We start from the raw sequence: 25,470 nt of genomic DNA, 5'->3' as shown, positions 1-25,470 counted from the left end.
ATTGTAATTGGGGAAAAAGAGATCTCAGTATAGAACAGCGCTCAATCCTGAATACAGCTTCGACAAGTAGGGATTTATAGCTATAGAGCAGGATGGGAGTAAATAGATGGTAAATTACTAAGAGGAAACATCAGGGGTAAGGGAGGATTCTGGCTAACTGAAGGCGACAGGATTCTTGCTGAAAGTAAGTCAAAGTTGTCAGATATCACCTGGGCAATAGCGGAGGACAAGGAACTTGATCTGATATCAAAGATGATGAGATATTGAGTGGGGTGGGTTCTGGCTAAACTGATTTAGCAAGGTTCTTGCTACAACTGGCTGATGTAGGCCTGACAAGGATGGATGCCAAACTTGCTTAGCTGAGAAGAGGGCTCAGAGGAATCTGAGTGAAGTTTGGTCAGGAGAGCATCTTTGCCAGTGTATGTAACAGTTTATTCAGGTCTCATTTTATTTCCAAATATTTATCTATGATTAATGCTGCTTTAAATTTATGCTCTTAAGGACTGGATAAATAGATTCCCAGCTGTAGGATTAGTGGGAGAAGAGTTGAATATTTTTAGTTTCAAGTAATCTTGCCAAAAGGCTTGTGATACTTCCATCTTTGACTATATTTGTATGAGAGACCCTCCTTTCCTAAAAGATAGATTTCTAGACTTCTGTACATAGGGACACAGAATGAATTCTGCCACACATCCGCAGTGGGCTTGGGTTATTATCTTAGTTTACATTGGCAGACCTTGAAAGAAAAAGATTATGCAAATAGGCTGGTTGAATGTTGGGTCTGATACAAAGAAAAGGAAAAGAATGGCTTCAGATAACACAGATGCCTCTTAGCAAAATAATCTGTGGCCTTTGAGCCAAGATTCAGAGGAATTCTACAGCTCTCTTGAATTTCTTGAAGGAAAGCATTGCAAATGTTTCCAAGGATATAATTCCCTGTGGTCGCCAATTTAATATCCTGACCAAGCCAAGTAAAATCACTCTTATTCAGTCTTTTTGACTATGAATAAATAAGAATCTACACTTTGGAATAGCTTTGACAGCTGTTCTGGGGGGAGGATAATTTAAATATTTCTTCTTTTTGATATATATTTGAGTTGGAAACCTGACTATATATATTCCTAAATATATCTTCCTTAGTGTTTCACAAAGCAGTAAATTTCCTATAGAAAGCATTCAAAACTCCTGAACATGGCATTCAAGGGTTTTGATAATTTGAATGTTACCAACTTTTTCAGGTTTTACCCAATAGCCCAGGAAGTACCCTATATGCAAGTTAGACTATATTACTTGCTGATTTACAATTTATATGCACTCAGCACTTTCTCATTTGCATTGTCATCACTCATATTGTTCCCTCTGCTCAGAATATCTTTTCCATTTACTGCATTTAATAATCCTATGCATCATTCAAACCCCAACACAAATATCTTTTCTTCCATTAAATTTTCCATGGTTGTTTAACCTGAAGTTGATCTCTCCTAATGACTTAGTCATATCACATTTTGCCATATGTTATCCTCATTTCCATATGTGTTCTATTTTAGCTATATATTGCAAGCCACTGGATTAGCGATGATGTATTGCTAATGTTGATAATTTTTTCAAAGATTCCTACATGTAGAAGGAACCAAGAAAATATCTACTGGGTTCATTTATTATAATGAGACTATATAATGCAATATTTTGTCATCAAATATATCTAGAGTTGAAGACTACCTACATGATATACTATCTGTGTGACCTTGGAGAAATTACTCTGCATCTCTTCTTTCTTGCTTGTAAAATGGACGTATAATGTCACTTACATTTCAGGATGATTATGAGAATTAATGATATGTGTGAAATATCTGCCACATGTCTGACATATACTTGTGCATAATATTAGATATTATTTTTTTAAGAATAAATAACATGAAACTACAGTTTGGGCTGCCATAATGATTCTTTATATATAAGCAGAAATGCTGCAGACAGTCTGAATGGAGGTTTATATTTCTGCAATTACTGTTGTTCTTTTTTGGGGGGAAAGCAAAGTTTCTTGAGATCTCATAACACTAATCCAGAGCTTTGAATTTTATGAGGTTTAAATCTAGAGGTATTCAAAAAACTCTTGTAGGATTTTTTCATTTAAAACAAAAACTAAAAAACACTTAAAATGGTGTTGAAACATTAAGACTACTCCATGATAAGTGTCATTGATTTCATTGTATTTGCATTTGGAATAAACATCCAGAAATATTGGTTATAGCAGGTCATCAAAGGAACGAAAAGAATAAGGAAAAGTTCCAAATGATGGAGACAAGTCACAGGATATGAGAGCTAGTTTGTAGAGGTTTTCACTGGCCCAATCCAGGAGAGTTTAAACATGAAATTAAATAATAACTTTTAGAAAAAAAAGGGAAGAGATACACGGTTCCAAGCACATTTTATTCTATAAAAGTTGTTGTATAATAACTCATTAAAAAATACTAACTCTAACAATTAATTATAAAATGAAGAAATGGACAGAATAAATGATCTGCAAATTCAGAAAAGGAAGGAACTATATAGTTCTAGGAGGAGATTTCATGGAGGAAGTAAGATATGGCAATTTTTCTATCTAGATTGGCAAACAAAGAGTAGGTAAATGTACCCCAGGCTGATGTAAGAATTCCATCCAAAGCTAGAAGTGAGAATTCATTCAGCCAAACTACATTTATTAAGTACTTCACAATGTGCTAGCAAATAAAAACAATCTGGACTTAAGGAAATCATTTATTCAAAAAACTATTGCAATAAGAATGCTCTAACCATTAAATCTTCACCTTAGAGTAAAGACAGAAAAGGCTTTCTTTTATAGACAGAAGTAACACAAGGCTAGAAAGAAGTGGGTATGGGGCAGTGGGGTAAGCAGGTGGTGTGATCAGACAAGTGAACAGGAAATGTTTCTTCACTGTTGGCTGATTCTCAGAAGGGATTGTTAAGCTGGGGAGAGGTGTTGTGGTGTTCCTTGTTCCAATGCTTGCTTAAGTTCCCAGTACTTGCTTAAGCTCAAAACGGGACAACCTTCAAAGGACCTTGGGGCAGGAAAGAAACCTGGTGATAATTTGATCAGATGAAGTAGCAGGCATTTTGTCCACATTGGTCAGTGGAGGCAAATATTTTGCTTAATAATCACTTATGAGACAAATAATGGGCTTTGGAGGATCTATGTTTGACTTTGTCAAAGGTTGACAAGGGGATCATCTGTGAGTCTGATCTAAGTCATATGGGAAGGATCGTTTTTGGCAGTAAGACATTTCCTAGAACACGAAGTTTGGGGTCAATTTCTTAACCACTGATAATTTCCAGGAGCACAGGGCTCAGGTACAATTTAACATTGTCAGTAGAAAATGCTGTGCTAGGCAATAGTAGTACTAGACAACATTCATGCAATCAAAAATTGCAATTTTGTGGTGAGACATATACGTACACGTAAATAATATACATAAATATACATAAAACGTACATACATAAATAATATACATGATGATACATACATAAATAATATACTATTAATATAAATAAATATTACATATAAATAAATATTATAATAAATTACACTGTTAATATAAGACTCTGAAGGGAGATGGAGAATAGAGAAAGAGAAGAGACTGGCTTGATGTGTGTAGAGGTTTCGTGTTGTGAAATCAAGTGTTAATACTAGAGTATGACGTTTTCTGAGGGTTTTGGCTATTAGGAAGAATTTAATATATGATTATTAGGGGGATTTATTTTAATTTCAGTTTCAGTTTATTCATACAAGTGAAAATGGACAAAAACACATTTAGGGACTTCCCTGGTGGTCCAGTGGTAAAGGATCTGCCTACCAATGCGGGGGACGCAGGTTTGGTCCCTGGTCGGGGAACTAAGATCCTACATGCCGCAGGGCAGCTAAGCCTGCATGCCACAACTACTGAACCCCCACACCTCAACTAGAGAGTCTGGGTTCCGCAAACTACAGAGCCCACACACTCTAGAGCCCTCGCGCCACAACTACAGAGCCAACACGCTCTGGAGCCCATGCCCCGTAACTAGAGAGAGAAAAAATTTTTTTAATATTTTCAAGAAATTCTCTTCAGTTGCTAATTAACCAAACACAGGACACATAAGATGAAAGGAATCAGCAAAGGAAACTGAAGGAATATGAAGATAGTTTCAAGCCAGAAGGCAAGCAGCCTTGACCTTGACATAGCCCAAGGAACCACCTGTTTTGAACTATAAGTGGATCCAAATAGAACTTTAAGTTTAGAAAGTCTGATTTGAAATCAGTGTATTAAATGGATTGGAGAAGCAAATAAGAAGTCAATTAATATAGTGCTATAAATATTTAGATAATGAAGAATTGAACTGACAGTAAGATTGGGTAGTTGCAAATAAAAGTGTTCAAATATTCACTAAAAGTTTCATCTTTAGTGAAATTAGACAAGTTTGTTGTCAAACAATTTTGGAGCCAGTGGAAAAACTGAAAAAAAAAGTCAAAAAAAATCCCTTTGAAGGCATTGGAGAACCACCAATGCACAAGGTGGCAAGTACTCAAAGGACCAATCCCTGAGAAATGAAGTACAGGAATTAACTCAGCAATTGTGGTTACATAACAGATCATTTGCAAATATGACCATAATCATTCTTCGCCTTACATACATGCTCATTTACAATATGACTTTTAAGCTTCTCCCATCAAGAAGTAAAGTGTATTTCTTTACCTCTTGAATCTGGACTGAACTTGTTACTTGCTTTGTGACCAGTATAACATGGCAGATATGATATCTTGTGATTCCAAGATTAAACCTGAAAACATTCCTTTACCTCTGCTGATTCTCTTAGAACCCTGATGAACTGCAATATGAGCAAGGCTGGCTAGCTTGCTGGAGGAAGAAGACATTTGGGCCAGCTGTCTTCACTGACAAACTGACATCATGTCAATAGCAGTGCAGAGCCATTTAGTTGACCAGAGAATCACAGAAACAAGAGTAAGCCCAGCCAAGATGAAGACTGCCCAGTTGCGCTCAGACCAAATTGCTGACACCTAGAATCATGAACAAAATGAATGACAATGGACAAATTCCTAAAACTAATGTGTCTTCCTAATATTGACACAGGGACAGTTAGGATATCTGAATAGTTAAGAATATGTTAAATCACTGAATCTGTGAATACCTTCCTACAAAGGATACTGCAGACCATGATTATACATATCGATTCTACTAATTTAGGGTAGAAATATTACCAATCATACAAAAATTCTTTCAGATAATAGGAAAAGAGGGAATACTTCCCAATTTGTTTCATGAACTAAACATAACCTGTATCCCAAGCTTTGTAAGGATATAATGAGAAAGGAAATTTACAAGTGAATTTCTCCCATGAGAATAAATGGAAAAATCCTAAACAAGATATTAGCAATCTCACAGAATTATATATAATAAAGAATTAATTTCAATAATGAGAAATTGACTTAATGCAATCATTAATTATACACATAAGATGTATATAATTCAGCATATTAATAGTATAAAAGAAAAAATGTAATTCAGCATATTAATAGTATAAAAGAAAAAATGTGTATGATCATCTCAACAAATGCATTCATGAGACAAGTTTTTGATGTGATACTGCTACGTTACAAATTACTCCAAAAGCTTAATGGGTTACAATAATACTAATTTTTCAAACTCAGGTTGAAGAGTGACTGAGGTGATTTCTGCTTCAGAATATGAATCAAATTCATGTTTTTTCTACTTTTTTTTTTTTTTTTTCTGAAGAATCCTGAAATGGCAGTAGTTATCTGGGGGAATTTCTTCTTGTAGCCATTAGTAGGAAAACAAGAGGCTAAACAAAATCAAACAATATTTAAAGTCTTTGATGTGTCATGTCCACTAACATTCCATGGGAGTGTTACATGACCAACCGAGTGGTGTTGGAATGTTTATTCTGCCTACATTTGCAACACGGCAAAGGTAGGGAGGAATGAAAGAATTATGAGTAAATAATAACATGTACAGTAATGAAAAGAAAACCCCACTCATTTGACAGCATTCAAATTCAATTTACAACTAAAACAGAACAGATTAAGAAACCAAAAATAAAAGGGAACTTTTTACTGTTCAGTAAAAAGTCAAAATAAGTAACAATCAGTAAAAAAAAAAAAACTGATTGCTTTTAAAAAGTGAATAAAAAGGCCTATAGGAAATACCATATTTGTGATATTGAAATGCTTTCCCCTGCCATCTGAAATAAGAAAAGGATGTCTGTATACCTGCAATCTGGTATAAGAAAAGGATATTTATATTGCCAATTCTACTGAACATCGTAGAAAAGGTTCTTGGTTCTGATAACAAAGTAAGATAAAGAACTTAGTAAATGATTTAAGAATTGAAAAAAAAATAAAGAGAAACTATCATTTTTTATAGACAATATGATTATTTGTGTAGAAAATACAAAAGATTCTACAAATAATTTTTTAGATTGAGTTTGCTGAAAGCAAAATCATATACAAAAATCCATTTTTAAATCCATCCAAAATGGCCTGAGAAAAATCATTTCCAACAAGATAAAATTGGAAATGAATGTCTAAAAGGGAACGCATTTATAATCAGATAAAAAATTCAAATATCTAGCTATTAATCCAAGTGGTACAAGACTTGTACACAGAACACTATAAAATGTTGAGAGAATATTTTATAATCTTTAAATAAATAAATGAAATGTGGGTAAAGCGGAAAATTTAGTATTTTTAAAATGTCAATACACAAACATCTTATTAGTACTGACAGTTATTTTGTTGTTGTTGAAATTGACAAACCAAAAGGTATATGGTAATGCCAGGGGCCATGAGGGGCAAGAGAATCTTGAAGAAAAAGATAAAATTCAAGTTTTCAGATTACGGGATATCTACATTTCACAATTTTATAAACTGTATTATTTGAGACGATGACATTAACAAAAGGATAGACGAATAGAAAAATTTGATGGATTAAATAATGTAGGAACAGGCACTTTTTAATTTAGAAAATGAATATGAAAAAATGGCATTGCAAAATACAGGGAAGTAATTATATGTCTAATAAATGGTGCTGAGTTATTTGTATATACATATGAAAATAAATGTATTTTGACCCTTAAGTCATTCAATACAAAAAATTTCAGGTGGATTGCAGACCTAAAATGTGAAGAGTTAAATGAATAATTTAACTAATTATTCAATAATTAAGCTTCTAGAAATAACATAGTAAGTAAGGCTACATTTCTTAATTTGGGTATAAAAGAGACAACTCCTAATATAAAAGGTTAATAATTTGGTCTATATTTGTATTATCAATACAAATATATTTGTACTCATCAAAAGACACCATTAAGAAATTGAGATTTCAAGCAGCAAAGTAGGGAATTTTTTCAATACATTTAACCAACAAACATCTCCTATTTGGAATATATAAATACCTCCTATGAATCAGTATTAAGCAATGGACAAACTAATGGGAAAAAGGCAAAAGGCATGAACAAGCATTTTATAAAAGAAAAATATGCAAATATTATCTTTAGTAAAGTGCTCACTTTATGAATCAACAGTAAAATGTAAATTATAGCTAAATTGAGATACTATTACACAACTACTAGAGTGACTGAAGTAAAAAAAAAATACTGACAATACTAGTGTTAATAAGAGTGTGAAATGGACTTCTCCACTTCTACTCTATAGCAGTTTGGAGAGTTCTTTGGCAGTATTTACTAAAGTTGTACAAAGGTATACTCTATAATAGAGCAATTCCATTCTTAGATATATACCCAGCATACATGTATTTATATGTTAAATACAAGGCATATAAAATATTAATAGCAGCATTATTCGCAACAGTCAAAAACTGGAAAAAACAAAGCACAAGTGTCTGTCAACACTAGACTACATTACAGCATAATTATTTACTACTGTACCAAGTAGAAATAAAAAATAACAAACTATTTCTCTACAGAAATTTCATGTTATATAAAACAAGTCAAACACAAAAGACATTCAGTATAATTGTATAAATTTGAAACATAGGCAAATGATTATAAAATAATAGAAGTCAGAATGTTAGCTCTATTTGGGGAGAGCTTTTGAAAATACACTTTGGGTATTTTCAAAAGTGTATTTTCTGTTTGTAAAATTTTTTGTCATGGGATTGTGCATTTTTTTCTGCATGAATGTTATAACTCAATAGAAATTTTATTTTAAAAAATGGGCTGAGAAAAATGGTATCACCTGAAAATTACAGTAAACAGTTGCATACATTTTGCTCAGTGGTGGAACATAATTAATACATCTATTTTAAAGTCAAGCACAAGATAAAAGACATATCATCATTTTCTCTATTCAACCTTGTTTTGGAGGTCTTAGCCAGTACAATTAGCAAAGAAAAAAAATAAATGTTATAACTGTTAGAAAAAAGTGTTGTCTACTTAAAAAAGCCAAACGAGTCAACTGAGTAATGGTAGAACTAAGTTTGTTTAATAAGATATCCAGAATCAAGATCAACATATAAAGTCAATAGCTTTAAAAGAAGCTGGCAATATTCGTTTCGACAATTGAATGGAAAAATCCATCCACAATAACAGCAATAGGTCTAACAAGAAATGAATAAGAACTCTATGAAATAACTGTACAACATTACTGAATTGTATAAAATAACTAGAACAATATATGAGACACTGTATGTTTCTGGACCAGAAGATGCCTTATTGTTATCTAGTTACCTAAATATAACTATAATATGAATGAGATTTTAATTAAATTCCCTGTTGGAGTTTTTTGAGAAATTGACAAGCTGATTCTAAAATTCACTGAGAAGAAACAAATACAGAAAAAAATTTCAGTAAAACTATGAATAAAAACAGTAGGGTAAAATCTAGGAAATATCAAATATAGTGCACAGTTTCAGTAACTAAACCATGATATGGCCCTGAGACAAATTCATCTATAGATCAGAATAGAGAATTCAAAACATACAGTAAAAAGGAATTTGATACATAAGAAAAATGTCATTTCAAAATCAGTGATGAAAGGATTGTCCCAATTATGCTAAAACAATTGGCTATCCACATCTAAGTTATATTCCTACCTTTTACCATATGTATAAAACATATTCCAAAATTAATTTGGTAGTTTAGCACCAATAACAATTAATGCATTTTCATAAGCATACACAAACTTTTAAAGAATAATATTGGGATGGAGAAGATCCACCTGTGCAAGAACAATTCAGATGCCATAAAGGAAAATATTTATCTAGAAATATATTTCAAAAATTGTAGGGGATGATAAATTGAAATACCAATAACAGATTTGGAAAATGTTTTCCATATATCAGTAATAACAACTAAAAACCGTACTGGACCCAGACAGTCTATAAATCAATATGTTAGATAACTGTTATGGATTGAATTGTGTCCCCCCCAAAATTCATATATTGAAGTCCTAACCCATCATATGTGACATCATTTGGAGATGGGTGTTTGCAGAATTTATCAAGTTAACATGAGGTCACTGGAGTGTGCTCTAAATCAACATGACTGGTGTCCTTATAAAAAAGGAAAATTTGGACATGGAGTCGCACATAGAAGACAATGTGAAGAGACATAGAGGGAAGACAGCCATCTGCAAGCCAAGGGGACAGCCCTAGAACAGATCCTTCCTTCACAGCCCTCATAAGAAGCTAACTCTACCAACAACTTGATTTTGGATTTCTAGACTCTAGAATTGTGAGACAAAAAATTCTGTTGCTTGAGTCACCCATCCTGTGGTATCTTATTATAGCAGCCCCAGAAAATTAATACAATAACTAATCCAAAATTTAAATAGGTAAATGGCCTAGACAGATAACTTATAGAGGAAGAAATACAAGTGCTGATTAAAGTAATGAAAATATAATCAGTCTTTCTATGGAAGTGATTGGAAATTATATCAGAAAGAAGATATCATTGTTCACCCATGCCATCAAGAAATATTATATAAAGAGAGGGAGGACAATTTCCAGTTCAGGTGAAAGTGTTGAGAAGAATATCAGAATACACTGTACTGATAAGAGAAGTACAGACTAGCCTAGTTTACAGGAAGACAATTTACTGTCGCCTATCAAAATTAACGTGTCAACTTTAGAGGGAAATATTTCCACTTCTGGGAACATACGTCATAGAAAATTTTAGGAAAAATATTTTCACCCATTTATATGGACTTCATTACTTTTCAAGAAAGAAAGAAAAATTGAAAACACCTTAAATGTCCAGTGGTGAAATATACTACAGTATGGGCATAATGGATTTTAATATGGGTAGACATGGAAAGAGCTCCAAGACAGCTGCAAAACATGACTGCATGAGGGTCATATTTTTTGTTTTATGTTACGGGGAAAAAACATGTATTGGAAGATAAACATGCACTCATTTGTAAGTGTAAGAAGATCTGATAAGAGCTAACCAATGCTTGCTTCTGTCAAGGTACTTTACTTCTACAGAGTAACTGATTTCCCCTTTCATAAGGTCTTTGAATGATTGAATCTAGAGTGGTGCTATTAACACTTTCGGCTATATTTTTCTGATAAATGATTTCTTCATGGTTCTTAGTGTATTTGCCAGAAAATAAAGGAATTAAAATTGTTTTTCCTTTCCTCATGATGTTATTTGAATGCCAGATATGAGAATGAAATTAAAAGATAATTATAAATAATTATAAAGGAAATGCTATTCATAATTTTATTTAATGGCAAATAATAAATGGCAAATAAATCCAAATGCTGAAAACTTATATATGCAACAGTGATGGAAGAAATCACACAGATTAAGTTCTGTGATGGGCACAGTGAACTTTTATCTATAAAGAAGTCCTAGCCAATCAGTATGTTCTTAACAGTATAAGGGCAAGGACAGTGGACGCTGGAGACTGACTGATACACTTCCTTGATATGTTCTTGGAAATTATTATTCCTATGACTCAATTTCTTCAGCGGTAAAGTCGAATTAATACTAGTGTTTATTTTTTATTTATTTATTTATTTTTTACACGGACCTCTCACTGTTGTGGCCCCTTCCGGACGCGCAGGCTCAGCGGCCATGGCTCACGGGCCCAGGTGCTCCACAGCATGTGGGATCTTCCCGGACCGGGGCACGAACCCGTGTCCCCTGCATCGGCAGGCGGACTCTCAACCACTGCGCCACCAGGGAAGCCCCAATACTAGTGTTTATTAATACTAGTGTTTATCTCATAGAGTTTTTCTGAAGATTAGATGAGTGAATGAATATATGTAAGACCATCTTGCATATAATACATTGTCAGTGCTTGTAATCTAGCACTGTGATTTATTATGGTCACTTAAGATAATTTTAGAGATGTGTTTATTGTCACAAATATTCAGGAAAAAAAAATCATGTCATGAAGTAAGGTTGTATAATTAGAAGTAGATGACGATGTGCCTTGCTGTTCATTATTTGACTTCGCTAATAAGTCTGAAAGGAAACCTGGGGCATTAATAACTATCTTATTACTGGCCGATTACTGTTCATCAGTGAAAATCTCAAGGCCAGGGAGAAATATTGATGTTCTTGCAGTGGAGCATTCCAATTTCCTTCAAACAAGAGGAATATGAAGAGTGTTAGAAACCTGCATTTAAAAAATGAGAAAAGGCAAAGAATTGTAATAGAAACCTATTGCAGATGACGTGCATTTATTAATCATGACTAAGGCCATTGGTAGACCCAGTTACTTTGTAATTCTGCAGAAAGACTGTAAATTCATCAAATTTCTCAGTCATAAATATTTTATACTTTTAAAAATGAATTATCTACTGTGGGTTGAAAGACTTACATAAGTTGCTGCAACTAACACATAACAATCTGTGTGAGGTCGTGTAGCATTGCATTTTACAGACAAAGAAACTAAAGATGAGAGAATTTGAGCTATTTTCCTACAAGTTTAGTGTTGAACTTGTCAACCCAACTTTGACTAAAAAGCTGTTCATACAATGGATTCTCTCTCAGTGAAGGGCTGTGCTTAACTGTTGCCTAAACCAGAGACATGGCAACATTAATAACTAACTCCTTCCCACTCTTTCCCTATAACACACACACACACATACAAAATAAAAAATTTTAATTATACATTATTGATTCAGTTTTGTATGTTTTGCTGAAATCAAGCCAAGCTTCCCTGTCTCTACTGCTTCTAAACGAATTTAGGCCACCACAGTCTTTCCCGTGGCTTATTTCAGTGGTAACTGCCTTAGCAGTCTCCTTTTTTCTAGATTTTTCCATCCTCCAGTGCATTTCCTAGTCTTTAGCCAGGGAAATCTTTGCAAAACATAAAACTGACCATGTCACTCCCTGCTTAAAACCTTTCAATTGCTTCCCCTTGATTCTTTTTTCTTTTCCTTTTCTTTTATAGATAAGTTTATGTGTGTCATTTTTTTTAACTTTTTATTTTATATTGGAGTATAGCCAATTAACAATGTTGTGATAGTTTCAGGCGCACAGCAAAGCAACTCAGCCATACATATACATGTATCCATTCTCCCCCAAACTCCCCTCCCATCCAGGCTACCACATAACACTGAGCAGAGTTCCCTGTGCTATACAGTAGGCCCTTGTTGGTTATCCATTTTAAATACAGCAGTGTGTGCATGTCGATTCCAAACTCCCTAACTATCCCTTCCCCCCACCCTTTCCCCCGGGAACCATAAGTTCGTTCTCTAAGTCTGTGAGTCTGTTTCTATTTTGTAAATAAGTTCGTTTGTATCATTTCTTTTTAGATTCCGAATATAAGGGATATCATACGATACCTCTCTTTCTCTGTCTGACTTACTTCATTCAGTATGATAATCTCTAGGTCCATCCAAGTTGCTGCAAATGGCATTATTTCATTCTTTTAAATGGCTGAGTAATGTTCCATTGTATATATGTACCATATCTTCTTTATCCAGTCCTCTGTTGATGGACATTTAGATTGCTTCCATGTCCTCCCTTGTTTTCCAAGCAATGCCCATACTCCTAACCATCATTTAAGAGTTTTGCATACTTTTGCTCATGCTCTCCATAACCTCATTTCAGCAGCAAATCTCTCTACCCCCATTTTCTACTCCAAACCTTCTGACATTTATGCACTTATTTTTTAATTCAGTAAGCTCATTTTCATTAGTATTTACATGTGCTTTCCCCCTTTCATATAGCTAAATTCTATTTATCTTTCAAAATGCGTATATTTTATATTACTTTTACCAGGAATTCTTCTCTGGATTTGTGATTCTAATCTCTAATCACCTGTGTGTACCAATTAATCCTTTTTTTTTACATCTTTATTAGAGTATAATTGCTTTATAACAAAGTGAATCAGTTATACATATACATATGTTCCCATATCTCTTCCCTCTTGAGTCTCCCTCCCTCCCACCACCCCCCATCCCACCCCTCTAGGTGGTCACAAAGCACCGAGCTGATCTCCCTGTGCTATGTGGCTGCTTCCCACTAGCTATCTATTTTACGTTTGGTACTGTATATATGTCCATGCCACTCTCTCACCTTGTCACAGCTTACCCTTCCCCCTCCCCATATCCTCAAGTCCATTCTCTAGTAGGTCTGTGTCTTTATTCCTGTCTTACCCCTAGGTTCTTCATGACATTTTTTTCCCCTTAAATTCCATATATATGTGTTAGCATACGGTATTTGTCTTTCTCTTTCTGACTTACTTCACTCTGTATGACAGACTCTAGGTCCATCCACCTCATTACAATAGCTCATTTTTTTTTTTCAAGTGATTTCTAAAGGAATGATTTATTCTAACTTCCACTTTTTTTTTTAACATCTTTATTGGGGTATAATTGCTTTACAATGGTGTGTTAGTTTCTGCTTTATAACAAAGTGAATCGGTTATACATATACATATGTTCCCATATATCTTCCCTCTTGCGTCTCCCTCCCTCCCACCCTCCCTATCCCACCCCTCCAGGCGGTCACAAAGCACCGAGCCGATATCCCTGTGCCATGCGGCTGCTTCCCACTAGCTATCTACCTTACGTTTGTTAGTGTGTATATGTCCATGAGTCTCTCTCGCCCTGTCACAGCTCACCCTTCCCCCTCCCTATATCCTCAAGTCCATTATCCAGTAGGTCTGTGTCTTTATTCCTCTCTTACCCCTAGGTTCTTCATGACATTTTTTTTTTCTTCTTAAATTCCAGATATATGTGTTAGCATACGGTATTAGTCTTTTTCTTTCTGACTTACTTCACTCTGTATGACAGACTTTAGGTCTATCCACCTCATTACAAATAGCTCAATTTCGTTTTTTTTATGGCTGAGTAATATTCCATTGTATATATGTGCCACATCTTCTTTATCCATTCATCCGATGATGGGCACTTAGGTTGTTTCCATCTCCGGGCTATTGTAAATAGAGCTGCAATGAACATTTTGATACATGACTCTTCATGAATTTTGGTTTTCTCAGGGCATATGCCCAGTAGTGGGATTGCTGGGTCATATGGTAGTTCTATTTGTAGTTTTTTAAGGAACCTCCATACTATTCACCATAGTGGCTGAACCAATTCACATTCCCACCAACAGTGCAAGAGTGTTCCCTTTTCTCCACACCCTCTCCAGCATTTATTGTTTCTAGATTCTTTGATGATGGCCATTCTGACTGGTGTGACATGATATCTCATTGTAGTTTTGATTTGCATTTCTCTAATGATGTTGAGCATTCTTTCATGTGTTTGTTGGCAGTCTGTATATTTTCTTTGGAGAAATGTCTATTTAGGTCTTCTGCCCATTTTTGGATTGCGTTGTTTGTTTTTTTGTTATTGAGCTGCATGAGCTGCTTGTAAATTTTGGAGATTAATCCTTTGTCAGTTGCTTCATTTGCAAATATGTTCTCCCATTCTGAGGGTTGTCTTTTGGTCTTGTTTATGGTTTCCTTTGCTGTGCAAAAGCTTTGAAGTTTCATTAGGTCCCATTTGTTCATTTTTGTTTTTATTTCCATTACTCTAGGAGGTGGGTCAGAAAGGATCTTGCTGTGATTTATGTCATAGAGTGTTGTGCGTATGTTTTCCTCTAAGAGTTTGATAGTTTCTGGCCTTACATTTAGGTCTTTAATCCATTTTGAGCTTATTTTTGTGTATGGTGTTAGGGAGTGATCTAATCTCATACTTTTACATGTATCTGTCCAGTTTTCCCTGCACCACTTATTGAAGAGGCTGTCCTTTCTCCACTGGACATTCCTGCCACCTTTATCAAAGACAAGGTGTCCATATGTGTGTGGGTTGATCTCTGGGATTTCTATCCTGTTCCATTGATCTATATTTCTGTTTTTGTGCCAGTACCATACTGTCTTGATTACTGTAGCTTTGTAGTATAGTCTGAAGTCAGGGAGCCTGATTCCTCCAGCTCCTTTTCTGTTCTCAAGATTGCTTTGGCTCTTCGGGGTCTTTTGTGTTTCCATACAAATTGTGAATTTTTTTGTTCTAGTTCTGTGAAAAATGCCAGTGGTAGTTTGATAGGGATTGCATTGAATCAGTAGATTGCTTTGGGTAGTAGAGTCATTTTCACAATGTTGATTCTTCCAATCCAAGAACATGGTATATCTCTCCATCTATTTGTATCATCTTTAATTTCTTTCATCCGTGTCTTATAATTTTCTGCATACAGGTGTTTTGTCTCCTTAGGTAGGTTTATTCCTAGATATTTTATTATTTTTGTTGCAATGGTAAATGGGAGTGTTTTCTTAATTTCACTTTCAGATTTTTCATCATTAGTATATAGGAATGCCAGAGATTTCTGTGCATTAATTTTGTATCCTGCTACTTTACCAAATTCATTGATTAGCTCTAGTAGTTTTCTGATAGCATCTTCAGGATTCTCTATGTATAGTATCATGTCATCTGCAAACAGTGACAGCTTTACAATTTCTTTTCCGATTTGGATTCCTTTTATTTCCTTTTCTTCTCTGATTGCTGTGGCTAAAACTTCCAAAACTATGTTGAGTAAGAGTGGTGAGAGTGGGCAACCTTGTCTTGTTCCTGATCTTAGTGGAAATGGTTTCAGTTTTTCACCATTGAGGACGATGTTGGCTGTGGGTATGTCATATATGACCTTTATTATGTTGAGGAAAGTTCCCTCTATGCCTACTTTCTGGAGGGTTTTTATCATAAATGGGTGTTGAATTTTGTCAAAAGCTTTCTCTGCATCTATTGAGATGATCATATGGTTTTTCTCCTTCAATTTGTTAATATGGTTTATCACATTGATAGATTTGCGTATATTGAAGAATCCTTGCATTCCTGGAATAAACCCCACTTGATCATGGTGTATGATCCTTTTAATGTGCTGTTGGATTTTGTTTGCTAGTATTTTGTTGAGGATTTTTGCATCTATGTTCATCAGTGATATTGGCCTGTAGTTTACTTTCTTTGTGACATCCTTGTCTGGTTTTGGTATCAAGGTGATGGTGGCCTTGTAGAAGGAATTTGGGAGTGTTCCTCCCTCTGCTATATTTTGGAAGAGTTTGAGAAGGATAGGTATTAGCTCTTCTCTAAATGTTTGATAGAATTCACCTGTGAAGCCATCTGGTCCTGGGCTTTTGTTTGTTGGAAGATTTTTAATCACAGTTTCAATTTCAGTGCTTTTGATTGGTTTGTTCATATTTTCTATTTCTTCCTGATTCAGTCTTGGCAGGTTGTGCATTTCTAAGAATTTGTCCATTTCTTCCAGATTGTCCTTTTTATTGGCATAGAGTTGCTTGTAGTAGTCTCTCATGATCTCTTGTATTTCAGCAGTGTCAGTTGTTACTTCTCCTTTTTCATTTCTAATTCTATTGATTTGAGTCTTCTCCCTTTTTTTCTTGATGAGTCTGGCTAGTGGTTTATCTATTTTGTTTATTTTATCAAAGAACCAGCATTTAGTTTTATTGATCTTTGCTATTGTTTCCTTCATTTCTTTTTCATTTATTTCTGATCTGATTTTTATGATTTCTTTCCGTCTGCTAGCTTTGGGTTTTTTTTTTTTTTTTTGTTCTTCTTTCTCTAATTGCTTGAGGTGCAAGGATAGGTTGTTTATTTGAGATGTGTCCTGCTTCATAAGGTGGGCTTGTATTGCTATAAACTTCCCCCTTAGAACTGCTTTTGGTGCATCCCATAGGTTTTGGGTCGTCGTGTCTCCATTGTCATTTGTTTCTAGGTATTTTTTTATTTCCTCTTTGATTTCTTCAGTGATTACTTCATTTTTAAGTAGTGTATTGTTTAGCCTCCATGTGTTTGTATTTTTTACAGATCTTTTCCTGTAATTGACATCTAGTCTCATGGCATTGTGGTTGGAAAAGATACTTGATACAATTACAATTTTCTTAAATTTACCAAGGCTTGATTTGTGACCCAAGATATGATCTATCCTGGAGAATGTTCCATGAGCACTCGAGAAAAATGTGTATTCTGTTGTTTTTGGATGGAGTGTCCTATAAATATCAATTAAGTCCATCTTGTTTAATGTATCATTTAAAGCTTGTGTTTCCTTATTGATTTTCATTTTGGATCATCTGTCCATGGGTGAAAGTGGGGTGTTAAAGTCCCCTACTATGAATGTGTTACTGTCGATTTCCCCTTTTATGGCTGTTAGTATTTGCCTTATGTATTAAGGTGCTCCTATGTTGGGTGCATAAATATTTACAATTGTTATATCTTCTTCTTGGATTGATCCCTTGATCATTATGTAGTGTCCTTCTTGTCTCTTCTAATAGTCCTTATTTTAAAGTCTATTTTGTCTGATATGAGAATTGCTACTCCAGCTTTCTTTTGGTTTCCATTTGCATGGAATATCTTTTTCCATTCCCTTACTTTCAGTGTGTATGTGTCTCTAGGTCTGAAGTGGGTCTCTTGTAGACAGCATATATAAGGGTCTTGTTTTTGTATCCATTCAGCCAATCTGTGTCTTTTGGTGGGAGCATTTAGTCCATTTACATTTAAGGTAATTATCGATATGTATGTTCCTATTCCCATTTTCTAAATTGTTTTGGGTTCGTTATTATAGGTCTTTTCCTTCTCTTGTGTTTCTTGCCTAGAGAAGTTCCTTTAGCATTTGTTGTAAAGCTGGTTTGGTGGTGCTGAACTCTCTCAGCTTTTGCTTGTCTGTAAAGGTTTTAATTTCTCCATCATATCTGAATGAGATCCTTGCAGGTTGAGTAGTCTTGGTTGCTGGTTTTTCTCCTTCATCACTTTCAGTATGTCCTGCCACTCCCTTCTGGCTTGTAGGGTTTCTGCTGAGAGATCAGCTGTTAACCTTATGGGGATTCCCTTGTGTTTTATTTGTTGTTTTTCCCTTGCTATTTTTAATATGCTTTCTTTGTATTTAATTTTTGACATTTTGATTAATATGTGTCTTGGCATATTTCTCCTTGGATTTATCCTGTATGGGACTCTCTGTGTTTCCTGGACTTGATTAACTATTTCCTTTCCCATATTAGGGAAATTTTCAACTATAATCTCTTCAAATATTTTCTCAGTCCCTTTCTTTTTCTCTTCTTTTTCTGGAACCCCTATAATTCGAATGTTGGTGCGTTTAATGTTGTCCCAGATGTCTCTGAGACTGTCCTCGGTTCTTTTCATTCTTTTTTCTTTATTCTGCTCTGTAGTAGTTATTTCCACTATTTTATCTTCCAGGTCACTTATCCGTTCTTCTGCCTCAGTTATTCTGCTATTGATCCCATCTAGAGTACTTCTAATTTCCTTTATTGTATTGTTCATCGTTGCTTGTTTCATCTTTATTTCTTCTAGGTCCTTGTTAACTGTTTCTTGCATTTTGTCCATTCTATTTCCAAGATTTCGGATCATCCTTACTATCATTATTCTGAATTCTTTTTCAGGTAGACTGCCTATTTCCTCTTCATTTGTTAGGTCTGGTGCATTTTGATCTTGCTCCTTTATCTGCTGTGTGTTTTTCTGTCTTCTTATTTTGCTTATCTTACTGTGTTTGGGGTCTCCTTTTTGCAGGCTGCAGGTTCGTAGTTCCCGCTGTTTTTGATGTCTGTCTCCAGTGGCTAAGGTTGGTTCAGTGGGTTGTGTAGGCTTCCTGGTGGAGGGGACTAGTGCCTGTGTTCTGGTGGATGAGGCTGGATCTTGTCTCTCTAGTGGGCAGGTTCACGTCTGGTGGTGTGTTTTGGGGAGTCTGTGGCCTTATTATTTTAGGCAGCCTCTCTGCTAATGGGTGGGGTTGTGTTCCTGTTTTGCTAGTTGTTTGGCATAGGTTGTCCAGCACTGTAGCTTGCTGGTCGTTGAGTGAAGCTGGGTGCTTGTGTTAAGATGGAGGTCTCTGGGAGATTTTCGCCCTTTGATATTATGTGGAGCTGGGAGGTCTCTTGTTGACCAGTGTCCTGTAGTTGGCTCTCCTACCTCAGAGGCAGAGCCCTGACTCCTGGCTGGAGCACCAAGAGCCTTTCATCCACACAGCTCAGAATAAAAGGAAGAAAAAGTAGAGAGAATTAGTAGAACTATGAGGAAAGAAAGAAAGGAAGGAAGGAAGAAAGAAAGAAAGAAAGAAAGAAGCAAAGAAGGAAAGAAGGCAAGAAGCAAAGGAGGGTGGGAGGGAGGGAGGAAGGAAGGAAGGAGGGAAAAAAGGAAAAAAGAAAGAAAGAAGATACAGTAAAGTATAATAAAGTTATTGAATTAAAAAATACTTATTTAGAAAAAAATAAAAGGGACGGATAGAACCTTAGGACAAATGTTGGAAGCAAAGCTATACAGACAAAATCTTACACAGAAGCATACACATACACCCTCACAAAAAGAGGTAAAGGGGAAAAAAACTCATAAATCTTGCTCTCAGAGACCACCTCCTCATTTTGGGATGATTCGTTGTCTAAAGGATGGAAGGAAGGAAGGAAAGAAAGAAAGAAAGAATAATAAAGTTATTAAAATTAATTATTAAGGAAAAAATTTTAAAAAAAACATGGATGGATAGAACCCTAGGGTAAATGGTGGAAGCAAAACTATACAGACAAGATCTCACACAGAAGCATACACATAAACATTCACAAAAAGAGGAAAAGGGGAAAAAAATCATAGATCTTGCTCTCGAAGCCCACCTCCCTCCTCAATTTGGGATGACTCGTCTATTCATGTATTCCACAGATGCAGGGTACATCAAGTTGATTGTGGAGCTTTAATCCGCTGCTTCTGAGGCTGCTGGGAGAGATTTCCCTTTCTCTTCTTTGTTCTCACAGCTCCCAGGGGCTCAGCTTTGGATTTGGCCCTGCCTCTGCGTGTAGGTCGCTGGAGGGCGTCTGTTTTTTGCTCAGACAGGACGGGGTTAAAGGAGCCGCTGATTCGGGGGCTCTGGCGCACTCAGGCCGGGGGGAGGGAGGGGCACTGCGTGCGGGGCGGGCCTGCGGCGGCTGAGGCCGGCGTGACGTTGCACCAACCTGAGGCCTGCGGTGCGTTCTCCCGGGGAAGTTGTCTCTGGGTCCCGGGAACCTGGCAGTGGCGGGCTGCACAGGCTCCGCGGAAGAGGGGTGCGGAGAGTGACCTGTGCTCGCACACAGGCCCCTCGTTGGCGGCAGCAGCAGCCTTAGCGTCTCCCGCCCGTCTCTGGGGTTCGCGCTTTTAGCCACGGCTCGCGCCCATCTCTGGAGTTCCTTTAAGCAGAGCTCTTAAACCCCTCTCCTCGCGCACCAGGAAACAGAGAGGTAAGAAAAAGTCTCTTGCCTCTTCGGCAGGTCCAGACTTTTCCCCGGACTCCCTCTCGGCTAGCCGTGGTGCACTAACCCCTTCAGGCTACGTTCAAGCCGCCAACCCCAGTCCTCTCCCTGTGCTCCAACCGAAACTGAAACCCGAGCCTCAGCTCGCAGCCCCGCCCGTCCCGGCGGGTGAGCAGACAAGCCTCTAGGGCTGGTGATTGCCGGTCGGCACCGATCCTCTGTGCGGGAATCTCCCCGCTTTGCCTTCCGCACCCGTTGCTGTGCACTCCTCCGCGGCGCCGAAGCTCCCCCCTCGGCCTCTCGCAGTCTCCGCCCGCGAAGGGACTTCCTAGTGTGTGGAAACTTTTCCTCCTTCACAGCTCCCTCCCACTGGTGCAGGTGCCGTCCCTATTCTTTTGTCTCTGTTTTTTCTTTTTTTCTTTTGCCCTACCCAGGTACGTGGGGAATTTCTTGCCTTTTGGGAGGTCTGAGGTCTTCTGCCAGCCTTCAGTAGGTGTTCTGTAGGAGTTGTTCCCCGTGTAGGTGTATTTGTGGGGAGGAAGGTGATCTCCGCGTCTTACTCTTCCGCCATCTTCAAGGTCCCCCTAACTTCCACTTTGAAGTATAAATACTCCTGTTGCTAAAGGATCCACATTTCATCTAGAAAGGACATAAATCTGGCAATCTCACTTCAGGCTTAGCCCATCCACCTTTTTTCCCTTCGCGTTTAGTCTGTTTCGCTCGCTCATAGCGGGGCGCATGTAGAGGCCTTGCCACCAGCCCTTCAAACGAGAGCTCCCCGTGAAACGGCTGAGCCGACACCTCAGCTCGGGACGTGCGCTGAAGCTCCTCACAGGACACGCAACTCCCAATAGCTCATTTTTAACCTTTCCCTATCAGGTATAGTTCTGTGCTGCACTGACAACTGTTTCCTTGTCTACATTCTTCCCCCACACGTGCACACTTGCTATAATATATATAAATACACACACACACAAATATACACACTACTTGTTCATTCATTCCTTAAGTAGGATCTTAGGGTAGTAACTTAATTTTTCTGAGCCCAGTCTTTTATATCGGCAAAAGTAGAATTACAATACCTGTCTTATTATCTTGCAAAGTCCATATGAGAAAAATGGGAAAAAATGTACATATATATGTATGATAATAAGTCTTTCCTTCCTTGTAATAGAGAACAAGTCTGTTCAAATTTCACTGTAATTACTATAGTTATTGACTGATTTTTAGAGGTATTTTCTTTAATAGCAATAGAGATTTTGAAAGGGATGCCTTTTCAGTGCACTTCATTCCCTACAAACCAAGGGCGAAGCAAAGCCCCTCCATTCTGCTCTGGTTCCACCCCCAAGTTTGTCCCCCCAGTGTCAGAACCTGTCTATATCTCTGATCTACCTTGGTTCAAATCAAATCTCTTGCTGTAAAACTTCAATGACCTTAGAAAAAAGTGTGTAATGTCATGGAAAATATCTGTTTTCCAAGAGGTATCTGATAAACTGTTATACATGCAAAAGATGTGCAGTGTTGTTCTGGAAACTGTAGCCTGGATAGTCCTCAATGCAAAATGAAACATTTCTTTAAAAAACTGGTATTTCAATTTTCCCTTTTTAGATGAACTAATAAAAACAAAACATCTGGGCCTCCCTGGTGGCGCAGTGGTTGAGAGTCCGCCTGCCGATGTAGGGGACACGGGTTTGTGCCCCGGTCTGGGAAGATCCCACATGCCGCGGAGCGGCTGGGCTCGTGAGCCATGGCCGCTGACCCTGTGTGTCCGGAGCCTGTGCTCCGCAACGGTAGAGGCCACAGCGTGAGAGGCCCACGTACCGCAAAAAAAAAAAAATCCTAGTAATAATTGGTTTCAGTTTATCTAGATTTTGCTTAAAATGCAAGGGTCTGTGATTATGGTCAAAGTGGCTAGAGCCAAATGAAGGCATTTGGGGGGCCCTCATGCCTTTTCTTTCTGTGTTAGACAGGACTCTGGAGAGCTAGAAAAGCAGCTGAAGCAAGTCTTGAAGGAGCGGAGCACCATCCTCCGCCAGCTGACAAAAACATCAAGAGAACTTGATGGAATTAAAGTCAACCTTCAGGTGAGATGAAAACTAATTTTCTCAGCAGCAAAGGGTAAGGAGTCACCTGGTTTGTCTCAGTGGGTTAACATGTAAAGACTTCTGCATTTTCGTTTACCAGTTTTGAATATATTTCTGGGCTTGAACATGGGAGTTATTATTTATTATTATATGAGCTTTGAAAAGAAATGTCATTTGAAATGCAGTCTGGGAATCTGTGGTTTGCAAATTCAGGAATGAGAAAACTGTGTGCTTGGCAAAGCCATCAATTTCTCACAGTTTCTAAGATCAGTTTGACCCCTGTGTTTTTTATATTACAAAATGATGAAAAGCAGTTATGGCTAAGAGTCATAAATGAATATAGAAATGATCTCCTGAAGAGAACTTTAAATTCCACAAAGGATAGTTCTGAAAATTCTTTAATAAACCTCATTACTAAAATGGGTAAATGCCTTGCAAAGGAAAGTGTCATCTGTGAAAATGTATTAGTACTCAGAGAAATCTAAATCAAAAACCAAAGACAAGATCTATATCTGATAAGAAAAGTTTCTGAAACATCTGAGAATATATTTTAATATTTTCCTTTAACATTGTATTTTTGAATACATACTGATACTAAAAGCTTTGTATGTATTTATTATAGGATTTAATTCTCCTAATATATCAATGAGGGTAGGCACTATAAATGTGAGTTTTCTTGTTACACATGAGGAATCATGCTTGAATGTCACAAAGGAAACCAGAGTTTAAATGCAGGCAGTCTGACTCCACAGCCGGTCTGTTAGTTATCGCACTGAACCAAGTTTCTGAACCTTGTGTAATCACCATTGTTCTTAGCTTTTTAGTCCCATGATGATGATTATGGTGTCAGTAAGCACTACAGTTTATTGAATGTGGTCTCTTGTGTTAGGTCCTCTTTCTCCAATTTTTAATTAATTTTCACATGATGATTATGCTATGATTATTATTAGCCTCATTTTACAAGTGAGAAAACAGAGTTAGAAAAGGGCTTGGAATCTGAGAGCACAGAGAAAGTTAGGCGGTGGATCTGGTATTTTGAACCCAACACCCAAGCTCTTGTTCCAGAAGTTGTATTACATCTTGAGAACATGAAAATAGCAGAAAATTTACTCACACTCCAGTAGGATACAGTGACAGGTAGCAAGATGGTAACAGTGCAGGAATAACAGTTCTATGGTAGAAGTTTGCACAGAGCATTAGGGACGCACTGACTAGGATGAAAATGGGTGCATATTGATTTCCATATAGGAAGTTGAGGCCAGAATGCTACCTTTTCATTAAGTAGAAATTCACAAGTTTTATGAGACTTCAAAGAATATTTAAGACACTTGCACCTTCTTAGAGGCATGAAACACCTGGCACGTTGAGAATTTTTCAAGCTTATGGTGAAATAAATGCCCATGAGTGGTCAGTACTTCCAGCCAGGACACTCAGTATCTCTATACTAGCAGCCTAAGTTAAGTCAACCTAAGTGTCCATCGACAGATGAATGGATAAAGAAGATGTGGCACATATATACAATGGAATATTACTCAGCCATAGCAAGAAACGAAATTGAGTTATTTGTAGTGAAGTGGATGGACCTAGAGACTGTCATACAGAGTGAAGTAAGTCAGAAAGAGAAAAACAAGTACCGTAAATACCGTATGCTAACATATATATAGAATCCAAAAAAAAAGACATTGAATTACAGTCTAGGAAATTACTTGAAATAAATGTACAATTTTGTGGAGTTACTTTTTGAAAGGGTAATACATCTATCACTAAATGTAATTGCAATCTTTTAAAATGCCTTTTTAAAATTTTGTGACAGCCATTGTGCAAGGTGTTTTTTATTTAATTTTTATCTTATTAAATCCCCTCAACAAGCTTTTCACAAAATAAGATAATATTTTACTCATTGTACAGTGAGGAAATGAAATTCAAAGAGGCCACAGGAATCTCCCAAAGTCATACATCTAATAAATGTTGATTCCAGGTTTCAAACTCATAGTAAATAAAAAAATATATTGCCCATTGTACACATTTTTTTCATATTTTTTTCCAGTGGGAAAGACATGAGCTTTGAAAGCCTTGTTCATCTCTGTAACCATAGCACCTGGATGGCATCACAATATAGATCCATATATAAACATTGTATTAATTAAGTAGGTATATCAATCTTTGCTATCCTTAAAGTCATCAAAATTATTTTCCAAGACGTATACCCCACTTCTCTGGACATTGCTGGGGAAATAATAATCAAATACTAATGAGTTATTCTAATTGGATACATTTTTCAGACCCTCATCTGCATACCTACCCTTTTCATATTTTCATTTCTTCATTTCATGTTTTGTTTTGTTTTTAATTTCTTGAGGATAGTGCCATGCCCTTTTAATCTTTGTTTCCTTCAGAATGCCTGGAGTGTAGCAGATGGTAAAATGAATAAGCATATTTTTATTATACTTTTCACCAAGTGCTTTCACACATCTATTATCCCCTTTGAGTTTTCCAGTAACTGTCTAATGTAGGCTCTTCAAAATTCTCATCCCTGTTTATCAGATAAGGAAGTCAAAGTGCAGATTTTGTGACCTGTCCCAGGTCATGTGGCCATGATGCACTTTGAACTGTAAATCTGTAAACTGTAAAATTGGTGATTTTCCCCCAAACCTGCTTTTTTGT

At 36.7% G+C, this 25,470-nt stretch overlaps 1 protein-coding gene across 1 annotated transcript in view; it reads left to right on the top strand.

Moving 5' to 3' along the window:
• Positions 1-25,470, top strand: part of LUZP2 (leucine zipper protein 2) — a 445,330-nt gene that overhangs the window by 196,121 nt on the left and 223,739 nt on the right. Inside the window, exon 2 of the mRNA XM_060157750.1 lies at positions 22,689-22,806. Within this exon, the coding sequence (XP_060013733.1) occupies positions 22,689-22,806 (118 nt within the window). The remainder of the gene's footprint in view (positions 1-22,688; positions 22,807-25,470) is intronic.

The sequence above is a fragment of the Lagenorhynchus albirostris genome, chromosome 9 (assembly GCF_949774975.1).
Source record: "Lagenorhynchus albirostris chromosome 9, mLagAlb1.1, whole genome shotgun sequence".
In the NCBI taxonomy this organism is placed as follows: domain Eukaryota; kingdom Metazoa; phylum Chordata; class Mammalia; order Artiodactyla; family Delphinidae; genus Lagenorhynchus; species Lagenorhynchus albirostris.
Note: the sequence above shows the minus strand (reverse complement) of the source record. Positions and strands in the feature narration are given on the sequence as shown.